This window comes from Podarcis melisellensis (assembly GCF_964234715.1).
Source record: "Podarcis melisellensis genome assembly, chromosome: 16".
Lineage (NCBI taxonomy): Eukaryota > Metazoa > Chordata > Lepidosauria > Squamata > Lacertidae > Podarcis > Podarcis melisellensis.
In genome coordinates this window covers 3,693,329-3,713,619 of record NC_138533.1, presented here as the reverse complement: position 1 = coordinate 3,713,619, position 20,291 = coordinate 3,693,329, and the positions used below count along the sequence as shown (strand labels likewise).

The window sequence follows — 20,291 nt, the reverse complement described above, 5'->3', positions numbered from 1 at the left end:
TCCAGCTCTGCCCCTTTAAGACTCCAAACACCCTCTTTTAGAGCTGGCCTTTTGAATTCTAGAACAGAAGGGCTTTCAAATTTCCACAAACAGTAGCCTCTCTTTGCCCAGAGAGTGGGTGGGTAATATTTTGTAAGGAGAAAAAGGAAGGACGACGGGGGAGGCAGCAGGTATCGAATTAAATATTTCTGGCATCTCATCCTTTAAAAAAAAAATGTTTTTTTCCACAATATGTATTTCAGATGTGACACAATTTGGAAACAAACCTCTAAAAGGAGTATTTGACATGAGGTAGAGCTTTCCCCTATGTCAGCAAGCTTCTGACCCATGTGAGGTGTGAGAAAGAAAGATAGAAAGAAATTCCTTGGGCGAGAGATCTTAAACACGTATGCAGATGGGGAGTTCATCCGTTGTGCCTCTGCATGATGTTCGCCCAAGCAGTCTGCTCCGGAAGTGATTAACTGTAACTATACCCCTTTATGGGGCAAAATTTGTCCAGTAATTCCTGGAGAGCATGCAAGTCTTCAAGGAGGGTGCCTGTCGCTGCTCTCTCTGTGTGTCTCTGCCTCTTTCCTTCTTTCCATCCAGCCTCCCACTGGGGAATAAGTCCTCATGGTCTGTACAGCAGCCAGCTTGATTCAATTGCTGTGGGATCGCAGGAGGAATTTCCCTGTTGCCCTTCTGAATGAGTCACTGCCTCCTTCCGATCAGATTCACACCCCCAAAAGCAAACTGTTCTCTCCCCTTGCAGTCTCCCCTTCGTGAGAGCTAAGTAACGCCTCCCAGCGTTAAAAAGGTAAAGGGTAAAGGGACCCCTGACCATTAGGTCCAGTTGTGACCGACTCTGGGGTTGCGGCGCTCATCTCGCTTTATTGGCCGAGGGAGCCGGCATACAGCTTCCGGGTCATGTGGCCAGCATGACTGAACCGCTTCTGGCGAACCAGAGCAGCGCACGGAAACGCCGTTTACCTTCCCGCCGGAGCGGTACCTATTTATCTACTTGCACTGGCGTGCTTTCAAACTGCTAGGTTGGCAGGAGCAGGGACCGAGCAACGGGAGCTCACCCTGTCGCGTGGATTCAAACCGCTGACCCTCTGATCTGCATGTCCTAGGCTCTGTGGTTTAACCCACAGCGCCACCCGCTATCAGACCTTAAATAAAAAAAAGCTGTCAGCAGCTTTGGAAAACACTTCCCTTTTGTTATCTGACCCTAATTCCTCTCCCTTTTTCCGGACACATTGCACAAGACCCCTCCAGTGCTGTAAAACCTCCGCCCCAATAGATGTCTCTGTGGGGAGGCGAGAAGGTAAACAAACTCTCCTTTTTCTCCGCCAGGTCTCCTCTCGTCTGCACATTTGGGGAGAGAAAAAAGAAGGGAAGGAAGAGGAGAGGAGAGAGAAACTTCGGAAGGATCCAAAAGGGAGGAAGATTTGCAAAGAGAGAGAAAAAGAGGCCTTGGGATGAAAGCCAAAGGAAAGGTGAGCAAAGATTCCCTTGTCGCTCCACATTTCGCCTCCTGCATTTGGATCTGCTTGATTCGGATCAGGGGGTGTTTACATTAGGATCCAGGAGCGGAGAAGCAGCCAGCCCCCCCCCTTGCCCCACAGCCCCACTTTCTCGCCTTCCGCACCTCTCACTTTTTCTCGCAAAGCTTTCCCTAATAATATTTTGCCAGCCTTCCCAAAAAACCCCGTCCTTTTCCCCGTTGCCTTGGACCCTGGCCGGCTGTCCTGGTTGGGTAAGCAGAACAAGGCAGACAGGACTCGATCCGGTGCTACGACACACACAGACCCCACCACCCGTCCCGGTCCTGGGTGCGAGTTCCTTTGCAAGATGGGTGTGTCCAGACTGGCAGGTTTGGCGTAAACACCCCCAGACTCTTTTAACAGGCTGTTAGCACACACTCCTTGGCCTTAAGAGCATTTCCATTTATAGTATTTAATTTGTTAAGCTGTCTAACTGGCTCGGTGGGCAGTGCTTTGCATTCAGAAAGTCCTGGGTTCGGTTCCTGGTGGGCCTGAGAGAGTCCCGCTCAAACTCCAGAGAGCTGCTACCAGGCAGTGTAGACAACACTGACCTAAATGGAGCAATTGCTGGCTTGGTAATAAGGAAGCTTCTCTGTGTTCCTATTCAGCCGGCTCTTTATTCGGAATCATGAGGACTAGAATCTTAAGGTTATTCTTAATAATAATAATAATAATAATTTATTATTTATACGCCACCCATCTGGTTGGGTTTTCCCAGCCACTCTCGGCGGCTACCAACAAAACACTAAAAGACAATAACCTATTAAACATTAAAAGCTTCCCTAAACAGGGCTGCTTTCAGATGTCTTCTAAAAGTTTGGTAGTTGTTGTTCTCTTTGACATCTGGTGGGAGGGTGTTCCACAGGGCAGGCGCCACTACCAAGAAGGCCCTCTGCCTGGTTCCCTGTAACTTGGCTTCTCGCAGCGAGGGAAATGCCAGAAGGCCCTCGGAGCTGGACCTCAGTGTCCAGGCAGAACGATGGGGGTACAGACGCTCCTTCAGGTATACTGGACTCTAGGCTTAGGGAGCCCTAGAGATAGAGGACATGCACTGCATGTGAGAAGTCCAGCCCCCAATGGCATCCCCAGGTGGGTTTTGGAAAGGCCCCTGCAACAGAATTGTGTTTTCAGAATCATGAGGACCGGAGTCTTGCTTTATTTTTAAGGGGAGGGCTGTGGCTCAGTGGTGAGAGCATCTATTTTGCATGCAGAAGGTCCAAGGTCCAGTCCCCATTGGATTCGAACCCGGGGCAACCTAGTCCTAGCCTAACACTAACCATTTCACTGCACTGCCATTTAGCCCTAGAAGTATATTTATCTGTTTATTCGATTTCTATCCTGTGTTTGCTGCCAAAGGCGCCTGCAAAGCATATTCAATGAAACAATATTAATTAAAGCGCTACAAAATGTAAAGTGGCGAAAGTAAAAATAACAACAATAATATTCAGAATAGAAATGTTGAAGGAGTGAGGAGAGTGCGCAGCCCATAGGTAACCAGTGTTAGCTTGCTCCTGCTTCTTTCCTCCTCCCTCCTCCTCCCTCTTTCCTTGTGTGCCGTGTCTTACTACCAAACTTTGTAAGCCGCTCAGCTAAAGGGTGGGGTTAAAATGAATACATTTGAGGGAACTGGGGGTGGGGAGGGGGGAGAGTTATCTGTTGCACCTCCAGCTGAAGGTGGATTTGCACCGATCCTGCTCTCCCCTTCACCTCCCTCCTGGGCATTTGAAACCCAGGTCCCAGCTGTTGCCTGGATCCAACCAGGCTGCAGAGCTAAGCTGTTTCCCCACCCCCAACCCCACCCTTAGGACCGGCTTGACAGCTTCCCTCTTGCCAAAACACCCCACAACAACCACCCCAAAGCTATGCAACAATTGCGGCAACTGAGCATTCAGCTGACTGACGGCTGTCCATTCACCTCCCTGATCGGATCACGTGGGGAGAGGGGAGCAGCTGCCTCTGCCCTCCCCAATTTACCCAGATCCCCAGCTTTCATCTAAAAAGAAAGAGAGCTATAGCAGATCCATGCATTTAAAGTCCATTCATCTCCCATCTGAAGCATGTGACTTCCCCAAAGGAATCCTGGGAAGTGTAGTTCCCAACCTCACCAAGTTCCATTTCCCAGGATTCTTTGGGGGAAAGCCATTCTGTGCTTTCCATTTATGGGCCAGAAAGGAAATATGGTTCTGTCCGATCGGGAGAGGAAAGAACGCTTCCAGCTGAGGGTGGTGGGGCCTCAGAGCGTAATATGGCCCTTAGGACCTCTCCCTGTGGCCCCCGGGGGCACACCCCTCACCTGCCTCACTTTGCACCCTCCCAGAGTGCTTTCTCCTGCCGTAAATATGTCCTTCCACCATGATCATGCCTTTTACATGTTTGGATGGAGGAGAGAGAGAGAGATTATGTACGGAAGCCAGCCTACTGTGCAAAGGTACTCATGGCTCCACCCACTTTTACCTGTGGCCTCGCCCACCCCCGCATGCGGCCCCTGAAAGCCTGCCTGGAAGGGAATTCCGCCCTTGGTTGGTCTGGAAAAGACCCACCCCAATTTCAGTCCTTGGAGGTGAAAACACACATGGCTTTTAAATGAAATTCTTCCGTGGAAGCGAGGTAAAGGTGTGTCCAGGTGGAAAAATGCAGGTGTTTCTATTACCACCCTCTTCCCTTCTTTTTTTATTGCCAGGATCCTGCCGCCCAGCTGATTTAAAACCCCTCCGGCTGAGCCGCTCTCTCTGCAAAGGCAAGCTGTCAACAACCCGCCAAACCCGCTCTAGAGACTGAGCAGCGCGTGGTGAGGGGAGAGAAAGTCAATATGCTGGGATGGCTCAGAGCGGAAGGAGAAACCAGATGAAAATAAGATAGGGGACTGGCTGCCTCTGTTTGTGGTTGCCCAACCTCAAGGACAACAAAAGGAGGGCGAAGGTTTGGAGCGGGTGGGGCAGAGTCCATCCGACACTTTAGGAAAGCGAAAAACAACACACCCAAATAACCTTCGTCTTCTACAGCTGTCTTTGCTTTTTTTTAAAAAAAAAAAACCACAACTTTTTTTTAAAAGGAAAAAACCAAACCGTCCGTGCAGCAAAATCTTTGCATTTTTATCCTATTTTTAACCAGTTTGTGGAAATTTACTTCTTTTAATTTCATATATATAGGCGTGGGTTTCTTTGCTTTTTTAAAAAATATTTTTTTTGTACAAAAAAAAGGGAGATTTTTCTTTTTTAAAAAAAAGGATCTTGAAAGATAATAATCCTTTGCGGATCTAGAAGCGGAGAGATTGAGAGGCGGCCGGCGATTGGGTTTCCTGGGTGTTAAATAATTAAAATTTTAAAGTCAGGCTGGAGAGGAGGTGGCGGAATTGATTTCTCCGTGGCCCCCACCAGAAGCAGAAAACGCAAGGGGAAAACCAGCCTGGGGGAAAAAACATCGGTTTGTATTCTCATTTTTATTTCCGCCTCGCGTTTTCTCAGCAGTTCCTGACAGCCCCCGAAAACAGCAGACCCCAAATTGTCGGCGCCCCCCACTTTTAAGGTCTTTTACGGTAGCTTTTTAAAACGGGAAAGGCGACGCCGAGCGAGATCCGGTTGGGAAACAGAGGATAAATTGAAATAGGAATCTTTTCCCACCTGCTTTTTTGAAAAGTGTTAACATTTTCTACCACTTGGGAGTAGAAGGCAAGGCGGCGAGGGCAGAGGAATTGTACCTAGCAAACGTTGCATTTTGTCGAGGCGACTAGAAGTTTGCGAATCGCTTATTGATCCGGGGAGAAAGTGAGAGAGGTGAGTTTCTCCTGCCAAACGCCCGAATCCGTTTCCCTCTTGAGAGGCAGAGTCGGAAAGCACATTCAAACTTCAGCAGAAAGCGAGAAGGAAGCCTGTCATTTGGGACTCGATCCGACAGCCAGCCCATTGGCTCGTCCGCAGTGGATGCTTGGGTTTTTATAAGGAAGGTGGCAGTACGGGCAGCCGAATGGAGCCCGAATTATCCGCAGAAGCGTCAGCGAAGGGGGAGAATGTGCCGGCCGAACCCCAAACCACAGAGGCTTCCCCGGAGGAGCAAGGCGTAGAGGACGCTGGCGCCATGTGCGGCAAGGTGCCCGCCGCAAACGGGCAAGACCAGGAGGAGGCGCCGAAGGCCCCGGCCTGCGAGGAAACCCCCATGGGGGCCAGGAAGGGAGGCGAAGGGCCGGAACCCGAATCTCTGGAGTCAGCAGAGGCCAGAAAGCTGGATTCCAAAGAGCGTCCGGGAGAGGAGGAACTACTGGCGGGTGCTGCCTCTCTGCCAAGTGTCTCCGACCCGGCTGATGTGCCCCCGGCCACCGCTGAGCAGCCCGCGGAGGTGGCCCCCGAGCCCCGGTCTTCTCCCGCCAGCCACCCCCAGCCCCCCGACTTCTACTGCGTGAAGTGGATCAGCTGGAAAGGGGAGAGGACACCCGTCATCACGCAGAGCGAGAACGGGCCCTGCCCGCTGCTGGCCATCATGAACATCCTTTTCTTGCAGTGGAAGGTGAGTAGAGCTTCCAGGGTCAGGGGCAGTCTACCCCCGAAGGCATAAACTCTTATCTCTAATTCTGTAACGAATTATTGTGTTCGGTGAAGGTCCTGTGTGAGTGTCTGGAGGCGGTTGGAGGAGATGGATGGTGGCTAACAGATTGAGGTTGAGTCCTGACAAGACAGAAGTACTGTTTTGGGGGGACAGGGAAGAAGTGAAGCTACAGGGAACCAGACACAGGGCCTTCTCAGTAGTGGCGCCCACCCTGTGGAATGCCCTCCCACCAGATGTGAAGGAAATAAACTGCTATCTTATCTTTAAAAGACATCTGAAGGCGGCCCTGTTTAGGGAAGTTTTTAATATTTAATATTTAATATTTAATGCTGTATTGTTTTTAACACTCGGTTGGGAGCTGCCCAGAGTGGCTGGGGAAACTCAGCCAGATGGGCGGGGTATAAATAATAAAGTATTAATATTAATATATTAATATATTAATATTAATATTACATATCCTTATGAATTTGAGTTTGTAATCTCTGTTTTGAGTTTGTAATCTCTATTTGAGTTTGCAATCCTTGTCAGAATACATACTTTTGAATGGATTAGTTTTTGTTACAATTGACTATTGATTTGCGAGTAGGGACCCCTCCCACTACTGAAACTTATATTGGCCTGAGTTCTTGGTGTGCTTTTTTCTTGGTAAAGGTAAAGGGACCCCTGACCATTAGGTCCAGTCGTGGCCGACTCTGGGGTTGCGGTGCTTATCTCGCTTTATTGGCCAAGGGAGCCGGCGTACAGCTTCCGGGTCATGTGGCCAGCATGACTAAGCCACTTCTGGCAAACCAGAGCAGAGCACGGAAACGCCGTTTACCTTCCCGCTGGAGTGGTACCTATTTATCTACTTGCACTGACATGCTTTCAAACCTCTAGGTTGGCAGGAGCAGGAACAGAAACACAGGAGCTCACCCCATTGTGGGGATTCGAACCGCCGACCTTCTGATCGGCAAGTCCTAGGCTCAGTGGTTTAACCCAAGCGCCACCCGCGTCCCCTTTTTTCTTGGTATCTACCCCCAAATGCAGGCATTTGGAGGGAGGAGGAGGCGCACTGGGTAAGGTGGGCTGATCCTCTTGGCAAAATGTCCTTTATCCTCCCTAATCGCGTCTCTCTCTTTTTCTCTCTTTCTCCCTTACAGGTGAAACTGCCTCCCCAGAAGGAAGTGATCACTTCCGACGAGTTAATGGCTCACCTCGGTAAGTGGCAGGATGCGGCCGCCATCGCTTTCACATTTCCTGAGGGCTGGGGTTGTGTTTTTTTGGAGGGGGGTTCTGGGTACTAGACAAAGGGCCACCTAATCCCCCCCACCACTGTGAAGCTGCCTTTGTACAGAGTGAGATCATTTGGTACAGGGGTAGGGAAACCTGTTTTTTGTTTTTGCTCAAGGGCCGCTTGCCGCTTCTGGGCAAGGTTCAGGGGCCGCATGCCGCTGGTGGGTGGGGCCAGAGGCCAAAGTGGGCGGAGCAACAAAGGCGGCTGCTTACCTTTGCATAGTCAGCTTTCTTCTCTATGCAGGCTTGTATTCAAGCAAGTTACAGATCTGCCAGAAGGGACAGGCTTAAGTTAGCCCTGTCTCTTAATCTGACCCGCGTCGGACGAGCGTTGGACGCAACCCTGAATGTTGGCAGATCCAGGGCAGGTGAAAGGAAGGACTAAACAGTAGCTAAACAGTGGAACTCCCTGCCACTGGAGGCTGTCTATCTAGATTCCTAGGTTACCGGAGGCGTTTCTGAGCACTGTGAGAACAGGAGGCTGGACTGGCTGGGCCCCCTTTGGCCTGATCCAGCAACGGCACCCTTCTTACGTTCTTAATGAAAAAGGTCTGTTTTCTCTCTATGCCAGGTGACTGCATCCTCTCCATCAAGCCCCAAAAACAGTCAGAAGCCCTCCAGCTCAACTTTCAGCAAGTGAGTTCCTTTCTCCCCCCCCCCCTTCCCTTTGGGCTCCCCCAAGGCACTCGGCAGGTCGCTGTTTATTGTAATAACCTGCTGAGAACTTCCACAATCAGTCCTGTGCCCAAAGCTCCCGCTGCAGAGAATATGTGTGCATTAAAACCAAACAATGGCACACCAAGAAGCATCTTGCGCTTCACCACGTACCGTTGTAAAAACAGCAGGCTAAGGGAGCCGCCAGTTTGCCCCAGCAGCGCCCTTTGCTCTTCCTTCGGAGAGTGAGATCAGGATACCAAGGGAGCTGAGTGCTAGGTCAGACGCAGCAGGGCTCCTCTTTGGTGGTAAGGAGTGGAACCTCCTTGGGAAGGAGCAGCCTACCTCTGAAAACTGCATTCAGAGGATACGCAAACTGCAGTATGTCTGCCCTCGCTGCGGACGGCTGTACCGCAGGTCGTTGCCGAAAAGGAGAACCCTGAGTTCCTCGCGGACTGATCCAGCGAGGGCATAAGTAATCCCTTATAAGTAATACTATAACACCGGTCTTGAAAGACCTACACTGGCTCCCAGTACGTTTCCAAGCACAATTCAAAGTGTTGGTGCTGACCTTTAAAGCCCTAGTCAAAACAAAAAAAATTCTTTCCAGTAGCACCTTAAAGCCCTAGACGGCCTCGGCCGAGTAGACCTGAAGGAGCGTCTCCACCCCCATCACTCTGCCTGGACACTGAGGTCCAGCTCCGGGGGCCTTCTGGTGGTTCCCTCGCTGTGAGAAGGGAAGTTACAGGGAACCAGGTAGAGGGCCTTCTTGGTAGTGGCGCCTGCCCTGTGGAACACCTTCCCACCAGATGTCAAAGAGAAAAATAACTACCAGACTTTTAGAAGACACCTGAAGGCAGCCCTGTTTAGGGAAGCTTTTAATGTTTGATAGGTTATTGTATTTTAGTGTTCTGTTGGAAGCCGCCCAGAGTGGCTGGGGAAACCCAGCCAGATGGGTGGGATATAAATAATAAATTTTTATTATTATTATCTCTGATTAACTCATTTGTTTATTGCTGACGTTTTTGCCCCAGCTTTCCCCCCAAAGAACTCAAGGCGGTTTTACACGTGCTTCTCCCCTCATTTAATCCCCACAACGACCCTGAGAGAGACAGCGTCATGCGGCCCTGTGGGTGGATTCGAACCCTGGTCTCCCAGCGTTGAGGTTCCTTATCCCTCCCCCCCCAAAAATGCAGGCTTTCCCAGCTAGACTTTGTTCCGTCCCCCAATTTCAAAAATACCCAGCATGCCCTTCTTCCTCTCCTGCCGCGGACAGAATGTCAACGACGCCATGACGGTTCTGCCCAAACTCTCCACGGGGCTGGATGTCAACGTGAGGTTCACGGGAGTCGCCGATTTCGAGTACACCCCCGAGTGCATCGTCTTTGACCTTCTCAACATGCCTCTCTATCACGGCTGGCTGGTGGACCCGCAGGTGAGATGCTTTCGTCTCTCTTTTCTTCTTTCCGCAACCCAACGCTTCCTAGGAGCTGAGCTTGCAAGTCGTCAGCGTCTCAGATGCCACAGAAGGCGTCTTTGAGAGTTTGCGAGCCGAATCTCTCCAGTCTGAGAAGCGTAAACGGCACCTGTAGTTCAGCCAGTGCCGGATTTACGTACAGTTACGGACATGTTTGCTTCATGTTACATTTTTTCAGGTTGCGTCCCACGGCGACCCGGAAGTACCAGAAAGGGTTACTTCCGGGTTTCGCTGCACGCGCATGTGCAGACGCGCAAAATGACGTCATGCACGTGCGCAGACGCGCTGCTGCAGGTTGCGTTCCTTTCATGTTGTGAACAGGGTTCCGGAATGGATCCCGTCCGCAACCAGAGGTACCACTGTATAAGCTAAACCAGCTATAGCTTAGGGCTTCACTCTCTTGGGGGCCCCCCAAAAAATCAAAGGGAAAAAACATTTCCAAAAGACAAGATATAAAACAAATAAAATAAAACCCACATACAGCAACAGTGTTTTGTGCTGTGTAGGCTCCTGTTTGTTATGTGCAAATGGCTTTAGATTCCTATTAGGCCCATAAATTGCCATATAGCATATTTTTTGTTGTTGTTGTTTAGTCGTGTCCGCCTCTTCGTGACCCCCTGGACCAGAGCACGCCAGGTCCTCCTGTCTTCCACTGCCTCCCGCAGTTTGGTCAAACTCATGCTGGTCGCTTCGAGAACACTGTCCCACCATCTCGTCCTCCGTCGTCCCCTTCTCCTTGTGCCCTCCATCTTTCCCATCATCAGGGTCTTTTCCAGGGAGTCTTCTCTTCTCATGAGGTGGCCAAAGTATTGGAGACTCAGCTTCAGGATCTGTCCTTCCAGTGAGCACTCAGGGCTGGTTTCCTTCAGAATGGAGAGATTGGATCTTCTTGCAGTTCATGGGACTCTCAAGAGTCTCCTCCAGCACCAGAATTCAAAAGCATCAATTCTTTGGCGATCAGCCTTCTTTATGGTCCAGCTCTCACTCCCATACATCACATATAGCATATATTCAACACAAAAAACAGCAACCATTTGTTCTTGACAAAGGACAGTTGGACATATAAAGGGCCCCATTGCCTTCAGCAGCTGAGAGCTTCGTTTAACCTAAATCCGGCCCTGCGTTCAGCCATCCCCAGCTGTTGGGAAATTGAATTGCAATCTGCCTTTTTAATTGAAATTTTAAAAATAATAATTGAAATTTAAAAATTTTAAATTCTAAATTGGGGTGTCCTGTGACAACCACCCACCCAGATGTTTGTTGAACTACAACTTCTCTCACCTTCAACCATTGGCCAGGTGGGCTGGGGCTGATGGGAAATTGAGTCCAGCACTACCTCAGGCCCCCATTCCTGACCTAAGTCTAAGATAATGCGAACAATGCAATGTCTTCCCAACACCACCACAGTCAGTTCCACTGGAGCCCAGTGGGCTTCATACATTTCTTTATTCCGTTTATTTATCTCATTCTTCCTCTCCCTGCAATATATATATACACATACATACATAGTGGGTTTGCTACATGATCCTCCTCTGTCCGCACAACAACCCTGCAAGGTTAGGCTGAGGGGTGGGTGTGGGGAAACTGGGAGTTTAGTGGCCGAACTGGGATTTGAACCTGCCTCTCAGCTGTCGACACCCCTTGCGCCGTGGACTCCCAGACTCCAGCTCACAACCTGTTTCTCCCCACCCCAGATACCAGAGGTGGCCCAGGCCGTCAGCAAGCTGACCTACAACCAGTTGGTGGAGAAGATCATCACCTGCAAACACTCAAGCGACCCTAATCTGGTGACGGAAGGTGAGGCCCGTCTGCCTGGGCTCATTCACACGGTCAAGGTCCAGGGGTAACTGTTACCTGGAGGTGGGGTTGTCGTCAGTCCAGGGCTGGAGGCCATTAAATACGATCTGATTTGTGCTCGCTTCGGCAGCACATATGCTAAAATTGGAATGATACAGAGAAGATTAACATGGCCCCTGCGCAAGAAAAAATAAAATAAGATCTGATTTACGGAGACTAGCAGCAGGGCCTGCTTGGTGGTAGTTTCATGCTTGCAGAAACTTGCTTTCCAAACCTCGTCTCTCATGGTTTTTACCTCAGGAGACCTCTCTGCTTCAGCAAAGGCCTTTTGACCATCTTTGAGCTATTAGACACCTATTTTGAACAACTGTTAAATGTATATACAGTGGAACCTCAGTTGTCGAACATAATCCATTTCGGAAGACCGTTCGACTTCCAAAACACTTGACAACCGAGGCGCAATTGCCAGGCGGCAAAATCTATCGAAAAAATGGAGAAACACACTGCAGAAGCCGTTCGACTTCCGAGGCACGTTTGAAAACGGAAGCATTCACCTTCGGGTCATTGGCGTTCGAAAGCCGAAACGTTTGACTTCTGAAGCGTTCAACAACCGAGGTTCCACTATATATTTCTTGTATCATTTACAACCATTGAAATTTTGAATTCTTTTAAACCGTACCTACGGGATCGCCTCTCCCTGTATGCCCCACGGAGGACCTTCAGGTCCACAAATGACAACATTTTGGAGGTTCCAGGTCACAAGGAGGTTAGATTGGTCTCAACTAGGGCCAGGGCCTTTTCAGTACTGGCCCCGACTTGGTGGAATGCTCTGTTACAAGAGACCAGGGCCCTGTGGGACTTGACATCTTTCCGCAGGGCCTGCAAGACAGAGCTGTTCCGCCTGGCCTTTGGTTTGGACTCAGTCTGACCCTTATGTTTCCCTCCCCTTATGGTCTTGATTTATCGGCTGCTTTTAAAATGAGGCTGCATTTTAAATTGCATTTTAACCTGTATTTTAAATTGGGTTTTTTCCCCCATTATGTTTTTTACTGGGATTTTATTGGTGTTATGTGGTTGTTGTCCCATACTGAAGACACACCTCTTTGAAACTTGAGATACATGTATTGTGGATCTGGCTGGTGGGGTCAGTCTGGATGACACCTGTGGTTCCCTTCAAAACCTGTGGTCTTGCGGATAGGAGCCTAGAATCTATAGGAGGAATCTTGCTTACCATTCGCATTTTGGAAAAGCAAGCTCTGTTGTCACAGAGACCAGTGGGGGGCCTTTCTCCACTTCACCTGGCTGAATGTTGCATTATCCTGGGATAGAGAACAATAGGGCCAGGCAGGGCTGTCAGTGTGTGGGTTTGCTGGGAGCTGGAGATACAGAGGCTTGTCTCACTCTGTGCTGGATAAGAATAAGAATAATTTATTATTTATACCCCGCCCATCTGGCTGAGTTTCCCCAGCCACTCTGGGCAGCTCCCAATCAGTGTTAAAAACAGTACAGCATTACATATTAAAACTTCCCTGAACAGGGCTGCCTTAAGATGTCTTCTGAATGTCAGGTAATTCTTTATCTCTTTGACATCTGATGGGTCGATCAGAGTCGATCGCCATCACGCTTTGCCTGCATTTCACCTCATCTTTGCTTCTTCTGCTCCCTGTTCCATCGCAACGCCCCCCGCCCCTCGCAGGCCTGATAGCAGAGCAGTTCTTGGAGTCCACGGCCTCTCAGCTGACCTACCACGGCCTCTGCGAGCTGACGTCCACCGTCAAGGAAGGCGAGCTGAGCGTCTTCTTCAGGAACAACCACTTCAGCACCATGATCAAGCACAAGGTATCCGCCCTGCAGGGATGTTGTTGTTTTTAAGAAAGGTGGGCGGTGTCCGGGGCTGGTCGGGGGGGTGGGGGGAACTATGGTGGAGACGGCCTCCCCGTCCGGACCCTTCCAGGGAGCAGGAAAAGGAAGACAATATACAGTGATGCCTCGCAAGACGAAATTAATCCGTTCCACGAGTCTCTTCGTCTTGCGGTTTTTTCGTCTTGCGAAGCACGGATATTAACGGCTTAGCGGCTTTAAGAAAAAGGAAACAAACTCGCAAGAACTCGCAAGACGTTTCGTCTTGCGAAGCAAGCCCATAGGGAACATCGTCTAGCGAAGCGACGCAAAAACCGAAAAACCCTTTCGTCTTGCGCGTTTTTCATTTTGCGAGGCATTCGTCTTGCGGGGCACCACTGTAGCTTTGCAACAGGGGTTTGAGGGAGGTTGCAGCTCAGAGGCAGATGAGGGGGAAAGCTAGGAAATTGTGGGGCAACCAGAACAACACCCTGTTGGCTATTTGCAGATTAGTTGTGCTGCAGAAAACTTGCTGGGGAGACCACACATTGCAAGGAACACAAAATAACTTTAGCTAGGCTTTAATAACAAAAACAAAAGCTTCTTTTACACTAAATATATCAACAAGCCCCACCCACCAGGGTACTGAGAGCGCTAGGTGCTGCTCTTTATATACTATACCCAATTGCTGGATTACCTTAATTAGCACAGCTTAGCAGCACCTGGTATACTTTTTCACAGCTCTAAAACTAGGTCACGTTATTTGCTCTGGCCCTTAAAGACATACACATGTTGTGGAACAATAATGAATCTTCAAATTTAAAGAGACCATTCAACATGCCCAGCTGACACGCTGTCATTAGAAAGCATTCCAGAACCTCCATCTCCCAGAACCCAGCGAGCCTTAAAAGTAGGAGAGCAAAGAGCTCAAAGACAGAGAGCAGTTAGTGGCACCCGTAGAAGTGACAAAGGAGGAAGTGGGAGAGAAGGAGGGTGGAGATTCACTCAGGACAACACCATTATCCAAGAGCCTGCGTTCGATAGCCTCTCTCTGTGATTAGAGCCCAAGAAGGAAGTAGATGCTCGCAAGTGGTGGTGTTTTTAAATAGTTGTACGTGGGTGGCACTGTGGGTTAAACCAGTGTTTCCCAACCTTGTGCCTCCAGATGTTTTTGGCCTACAACTCCCATCATCCCTAGCTAGCAAGACCAGTGGTCAGGGATGATGGGAATTGTAGTTCAAAAACAGCTGGAGGCACAAGGTTGGGAAACACTGGGTTAAACCACAGAGCCTAGAACTTGCCAATCAGAAGGTCGCCGGTTCGAATCCCCGCAACGGGGTGAGCTCCTGTTGCCCAATCCCTGCTCCTGCCAACCTAGCAGTTTGAAAGCACAAAGTGCAAGTAGATAAATAGGTATCACTCTGGTGGGAAGGTAAACAGTGTTTCCGTGCGCTGCTCTGGTTAGCCAGAAGCGGCTTAGTCCTGCTGGCCACATGACCTGGAAGCTGTACGCCGGCTCCCTTGGCCAGTAAAGCGAGATGAGCGCCGCAACCCCAGAGTCGGCCACGACTGGACCTAATGGTCAGGGGTCCCTTTACCTTTACTTATGCCGATTTACCACCATCCTGCCTCCGAATTAACCAGAGCCTGTTTGTTTTCTCTCCCTGCTGCCTCTCCAGAGCCACTTGTACCTCCTGGTGACCGACCAGGGCTTCCTCCACGAGGAGCAGGTCGCCTGGGAGAGCCTGCACAACGTGGACGGGGACAGCTGCTTCTGCGATGCAGAGTTCCACCTCAGCCACGCCCTGGGCAAGGAGGCGGCTGGCGGCTCACCGCAGGAGCAGCACCTCAACCAGAGACAGGTGGACCAGGTGAGAGCAGGGGCCGCCGAGGCAAGACCATGCGGGGCGTAAGCGCTGCCCCGGTTCACCCAATCAGTTGAAAGGAGAGGCTTTTTAGCCAATGGTAAGCAACCTTCTCACCCTCCGTGCTGATTGGAGCCAATCAGAGCGAAAGGAGCCGATCCGGCCACTGAGGACAGGCTCAGAGGGTCTCTCTGGCAAACGGGGAGAAAGAGGAGTTGTTCTGCGTGTTCCCAAGCTGAGCATTTAGGAGCGCTGAAAATGCAATGCTTCCGTTTCAAGAGAAGCGTGGCTGAGTTCTGCTGTGCGCAAATATAATAATAATAATAATAATAATAATAATAATAATAATAGGTATTGTATATAAGAAGATCTTGAAACACTCCACGTCCTATGTATGTACAAAGGAAATACCATATTTTTCGCACTATAGGACGCACCGGACCATAGGGCGCACCCAGTTTTTAGGGGGGGAAATCAAGAAAAAAAAAATTCCCCCAAGCCCCAAAGAGCAGTGTATAGGCTGCGCACAACCTCTCCCTGCTGGAGGGGTTGCGCACGGCTATGGCACAAGCCAAGGCAGCGAGCAGGATGGATCCCGCTTGCTGTTTTGGCTTCCCCTTTAGCCCCGTGCAGCCTCTCTCTCCTGGGAGAGGCTGCGTGGGGCTAAAGACTCCATAGCCCTGTGCAGCCTCTCCTTGCCGGAGGGGTTGCGCGCAGCTATGGAGCAAGCCAAAGCAGCAAGCGGGATGGATCCTGCTCACTGTTTAGGCTTCCCCTTTAGCCCCGTGCAGCCTCTCCTTGCCGGGAGACGCTGCGCAGGGCTTTCCTGGCTTTACTGGGAGGTGGGGGGATTCCCTCACCTCTCCCAAAAGCCCGCAGAACCGCGCAACCCCTTTAAAGAGATCGCGGCTTCTCCTGGCTTTTCTGGGAGGTGGGAGAAGGGACTGATGTGGCCAGTCAGTCCCTTCTCCCTCCTGTGGAAAAGCCCGCAAGAGCGCACGGAGCTTGTGTGCAGCTCTTGGGGGCTTTTCCTGCCTGCCTCCCCCCTGCATTCGCTCCATAGGACGCACACACATTTCCCCTTGCTTTTTAGGAGGGAAAAAGTGCGTCCTATGGTGCGAAAAATACGGTAATATATTTAGCTGAAAGTAAACACACTTGAGATCTGCCAGGAATTGAAAGTGAAAAGATCTTTAGATTCTCTTTCCAACCCCCCCCCCGCCCCCCCCCGATCCCTTTCTGTTAGGCATCATGTCCACTGAAATTCCAAAAAGAGAGAGAACTATTTTTATGTGTGCAACCACGGCGGCTAGAATTCTAGTAGCAAAAAAATGGGAAGGGTGAATCAGTTCCTCCAAAGCTTGACTAGTAGGTGAAGATGATAGAATATGTAGAACTTGCTAAAATGACTGGGTGAATAAGAGGAAACTCAAACCAGAAAGTGTTCAAAGAGTGGGCAATATTTAAAGAATACCGTACTTAAAACAATATTGTGGAAATGCAAATCTTCGAACAGGTTTAGATGGAATCTTGAAGACTAAAAGGGAAAGTTACAACTGCAGATAATTTCAGATGTGCATTAGATATAATAAAAAGGGCGTATAGGTTAAGAATACGTTGAAAGCACAAGGAGGCGATTCAGAAGTCAAGAGAGTGTGATGTTAAAATTTATAATAAAAAAAGAGAGAGAGTGATGTTAGTCGTTGTGTTGTTAGTTAATGTCAAGTGTTGTGGTTTTGTTTATTTTCTCGTTTTCTGTTTGTTTGTCCGTATTGTTTCCTTTCCTTTTTTTTTGTTCTCTTATATAAATTGTGTTGCGAATAAAATAAAATTAAGATGGAAGAAGAAAAGAAGCCAGAGGGTAGGAATTTGAAGGAGGTGTGTGTGCCGTGCTCTCAATTCACACCCACCAACTCTTTCTCTCTCTCCTTCCTTCCTTCCTTCTTCCATAGGACTACATGATCGCCTTGTCTCTGCAACAGCAGCAAGGGGGACCCGCGCTCAGCGACTTAGAGCTCGCCCAGCAGCTACAGCAGGAGGAATATCAGCAGCAACAGCAGCAGCCACCTGCCGCAGCCCCCCCTGCACAGGTAACGTCTCCCCAACTCCCCCCAACCCCTGTGTACGCAGCATGGCCAGCGGTCGGGGTAGAGTTAGGTAGACCCCAGCATCATCTGCAGAGCCATAGACCTGCCATAAACAGTTCTATTACAGACCAGCAGATGCTCATGATAAGAGCTGCTATTTAAGAACAGGTGCCTGGGTTTGGGGGGGGGGTTATAAAATTATTATTATTATTATTATTATTATTATTATTATTATTATTATTATTAATTTGTACCCCGCCCATCTGGCTAGGTTTCCCCAGCCACTCTGGGCGGCTTCAAACAAAGATTAAAAATACATTAGAATGTCACACATTCAAAACTTCCCTGAAAAGGGCTGCCTTCAGATGTCTTCAAAATGTTAGGTAGTTGCTTATGTCCTTGACATCTGATGGGAGGGCGTTCCACAGGGCGGGCACCACCACCGAGAAGGCTGGTTCCCTGTAACCTCACTTCTCGCAGGGAGGGATCTGCCAGAAGGCCCTCGGCGCTGGACCTCTATGTCCGGGCTGAATGATGGGGGTGGAGACGTTCCTTCAGGTATACTGGTCTCCACCCCCATCATTCTGCCCAGACACTGAGGTCCAGCGCCGAGGGCCTTCTGGTGGTTCTCTCGCTGCGAGAAGGCAAGTTACAGGGAACCAGGCAGGGGACCTTCTTGGTAGTGGCACCTGCCCTGTGGAACGCCCTCCCATCAGATGTCAAAGACAACTACCAGACTTTTAGAAGACATCTGAAGGCAGCCCTGTTTAAGAAAGCTTTTAATGTTTAATAGACTATTGTATTTTAGTATTCTGTTGAAAGCCGCCCAGAGTGGCTAGGGAAACCCAGCCAGATGGGCGGGGTATAAATAATAAATTATTAGTAGTAGTAGTAGTAGTAGTAGTAGTAGTATAACACAGCCATTAATAGCTTTCTTCTTCTTCTTCTTCTTCTTATTATTATTATTGGTATAACACAGCCATTAATAGCTTCCTAATAATAATAATAATAATAATAATAATAATTTATTTGTACCCTGCCCATCTGGCTGGGTTTCCCCAGCCACTCCGGGCAGCTTCCAACAAAGACCAAAAATACACTAAGATCTCACACATTAAAAACTTCCCATGTCCAATCCTCTTTTAAAACCATCCAGATTGGCTGCCTCATGTGGAAGTGAGTTCCACAGTCTAACCGCAGCAACAAGGGCTTTGTCTTCGCTGAATCTCCCTTGCGTGTGTCCCTATTGATATCCAGTATCGCGAGAAAGGGAGGAAAAGTGTTCCACGTCCGACAAAATCTCCATTCCTTAACACGCCCCACTGTCTCCTCTTCCCCTGCTTTTAGGGGAGGACTCCGCCGCCCTCCCGCCCCTCCGGAGAGCGCAGGCCGCGCCAGAAGCAGGATTCGGACTGTGTCGTCCTGTAATGCCAAGCCGCGGGGGGCCTAGAGCACCCGTTTCCCAGCCGACCGATGTCTGCCGCGGAGAAGGACCCTCGTCTTCTATACGCCTCTTGCTCCGTTTTTTAAAAAAGACTGCTGTTTTTAAAAAGTCTCCCCGTTCTGGGGCTGAAACCAAAATTAAAAGGGAAAAAAGAGAGAAACTAACCTTTGGGGTGGCGAAAACCCCAGCAAACTCGTCTCCTCCAGAGTCTTTATCTTCTCTTCTCCCCACCCCACAAGTAGGGGCCCCTGTCTATCCTTCAATGGGCATTGATAAGAGAGCAGTTTGGTTGCAGGTGCAGTTGATTGGAGATGATTCTGCAACCCCAGGCAAGAAGCAAGCCGGACTTTCCTTCTAGAGCCCCCTTGTTGGACTCCAGCTCCCATCATCCCTTGCTGTCAGCCCTGCTGGCTTCTGGGAGTTGAAGTCCAACAACATCTGTATTTCCCACACACACACACCCTCCTCTAGGGGCTGGGAGCTGGAGTTCCTGAGAGGAGCAGGATGTGTTTTAAGGTAATGATAATGATAATAATAATAATAATAATAATAATAATAATAATAATAATAATAATAATAATAATAATAATATATTTATACCGCACACATCTGCCTGAGCTTCCCCAGTCACTCTGGGCGGCTCCCAACAGAATATTAAAAACACAATAAAACATCAAACATTCAAAACTTCCCTAAACAGGGCTGCCTTCAGATGTCTTCTAAAAGTCAGGTAGTTGTTTATTTCCTTGACATCTGATGGGAAGGTGTTCCACAGGGCGGGAGCCACCACCGAGAAGGCCCTCTGCCTGGTTCCCTGTAACCTCGCAGGGAGGGAACCGCCAGAAGGCCCTCGGCGCTGGACCTCAGTGTCCGGGCTGGATGATGGGGGTGGACACCAGGTATAGTGGGCCGAGGCCGTTTAGGGCAGGCATAGGCAAACCCGGCCCTCCAGCTGTTTTGAGACTACAACTCCCATCATCCCTAGCTAACAGGACCAGTGGTCAGGGATGATGGGAGTTGTAGTCCCAAAACTGCTGGAGGGCTGAGTTTGCCTATATCTGATTTAGGGCTTTCAAGGTCAGCACCAACACTTTGAATTGTGCTTGGAAACGTACTGGGAGCCAATGTAGGTCTTGCAGGACTGGTGTTATATGGTCTTGGTGGCCGCTCCCAGTCACCAGTCTGGCAGCCACATTCTTACACAGCCCAGTGCTGATGTTGTTTTTATCTGCACCTTTGCCTCGGGGGGGGGGGGAGGAATGGGGACAATCTGGGGCCTTCAGGTCTCTGTCAGGAATCCAAGAGCATAATTGGAGAAGGACTTGGAGTCATTTTAAAAATTAAAACGGTGGATTGTAAAAACACCGGGTGGGAATTGAATTCCCTAAACTAGAAACAATAAAAATATTTGGGGCAGCCGTGATGTGCCCCTAAATTTTTAAGGGATGGAGGAGCGGGAACTCCAGTGTGGGGTAGAGATCCAGGATGGTACAGTGCTAAGAGAATTGGTCTAGGACTTGGGGGAGGTCAGGGTTCGAATCCCCGCTCATCCATGATGCTGGCTCTCTCAGCCTAGTCTGTCTCGCAGGGTAGACAAGAAAACACGCTCCCTTTTTTAGTGCATCATACAAGCAGTCTGCCTCTTCTAAAACTTCTGTATTGTCTCATCATGCCTGGTGGAAAAGAAGCAACGCCTCTTCAAAGTTCCTGCCCCTCACAGTCTTTGCAAATTTCCCCATTCTTAACACCCAATCTGCTGCCTGACTTAACCGAGGCAATTTCCCAGCCTGT

General features: G+C 49.6%; 2 protein-coding genes across 3 annotated transcripts in view; both read left to right on the top strand.

Moving 5' to 3' along the window:
• Positions 1 to 20,291, top strand: part of CERS2 (ceramide synthase 2) — a 161,206-nt gene that overhangs the window by 59,255 nt on the left and 81,660 nt on the right. The gene's annotated exons all lie outside the window — the stretch shown is intronic.
• MINDY1 (MINDY lysine 48 deubiquitinase 1) lies at positions 59 to 18,692 on the top strand. Its single transcript, XM_081891655.1, has 11 exons — positions 59 to 170; positions 1,336 to 1,478; positions 4,207 to 6,026; positions 7,205 to 7,262; positions 7,909 to 7,973; positions 9,268 to 9,426; positions 11,163 to 11,265; positions 12,962 to 13,104; positions 14,784 to 14,975; positions 16,922 to 17,059; positions 18,404 to 18,692. The coding sequence occupies exons 3-11, from the start codon at positions 5,490 to 5,492 to the stop codon at positions 18,482 to 18,484; spliced, it is 1,476 nt and encodes a 491-aa protein (XP_081747781.1). The 5' UTR covers positions 59 to 170; positions 1,336 to 1,478; positions 4,207 to 5,489; the 3' UTR covers positions 18,485 to 18,692.

What these genes read in the sequence shown, in the direction of transcription:
- MINDY1 (XM_081891655.1), top strand. Translation starts at nt 5,490, where the DNA reads ATGGAGCCCGAATTATCCGCAGAAGCGTCAGCGAAGGGGGAGAATGTG. An exon ending in CCCTAATCTGGTGACGGAAG is followed by an intron (nt 11,266 to 12,961) that starts GTGAGGCCCGTC and finishes CGCCCCTCGCAG; the next exon opens with GCCTGATAGCAGAGCAGTTC. An exon ending in CCGCAGCCCCCCCTGCACAG is followed by an intron (nt 17,060 to 18,403) that starts GTAACGTCTCCC and finishes CCCTGCTTTTAG; the next exon opens with GGGAGGACTCCGCCGCCCTC.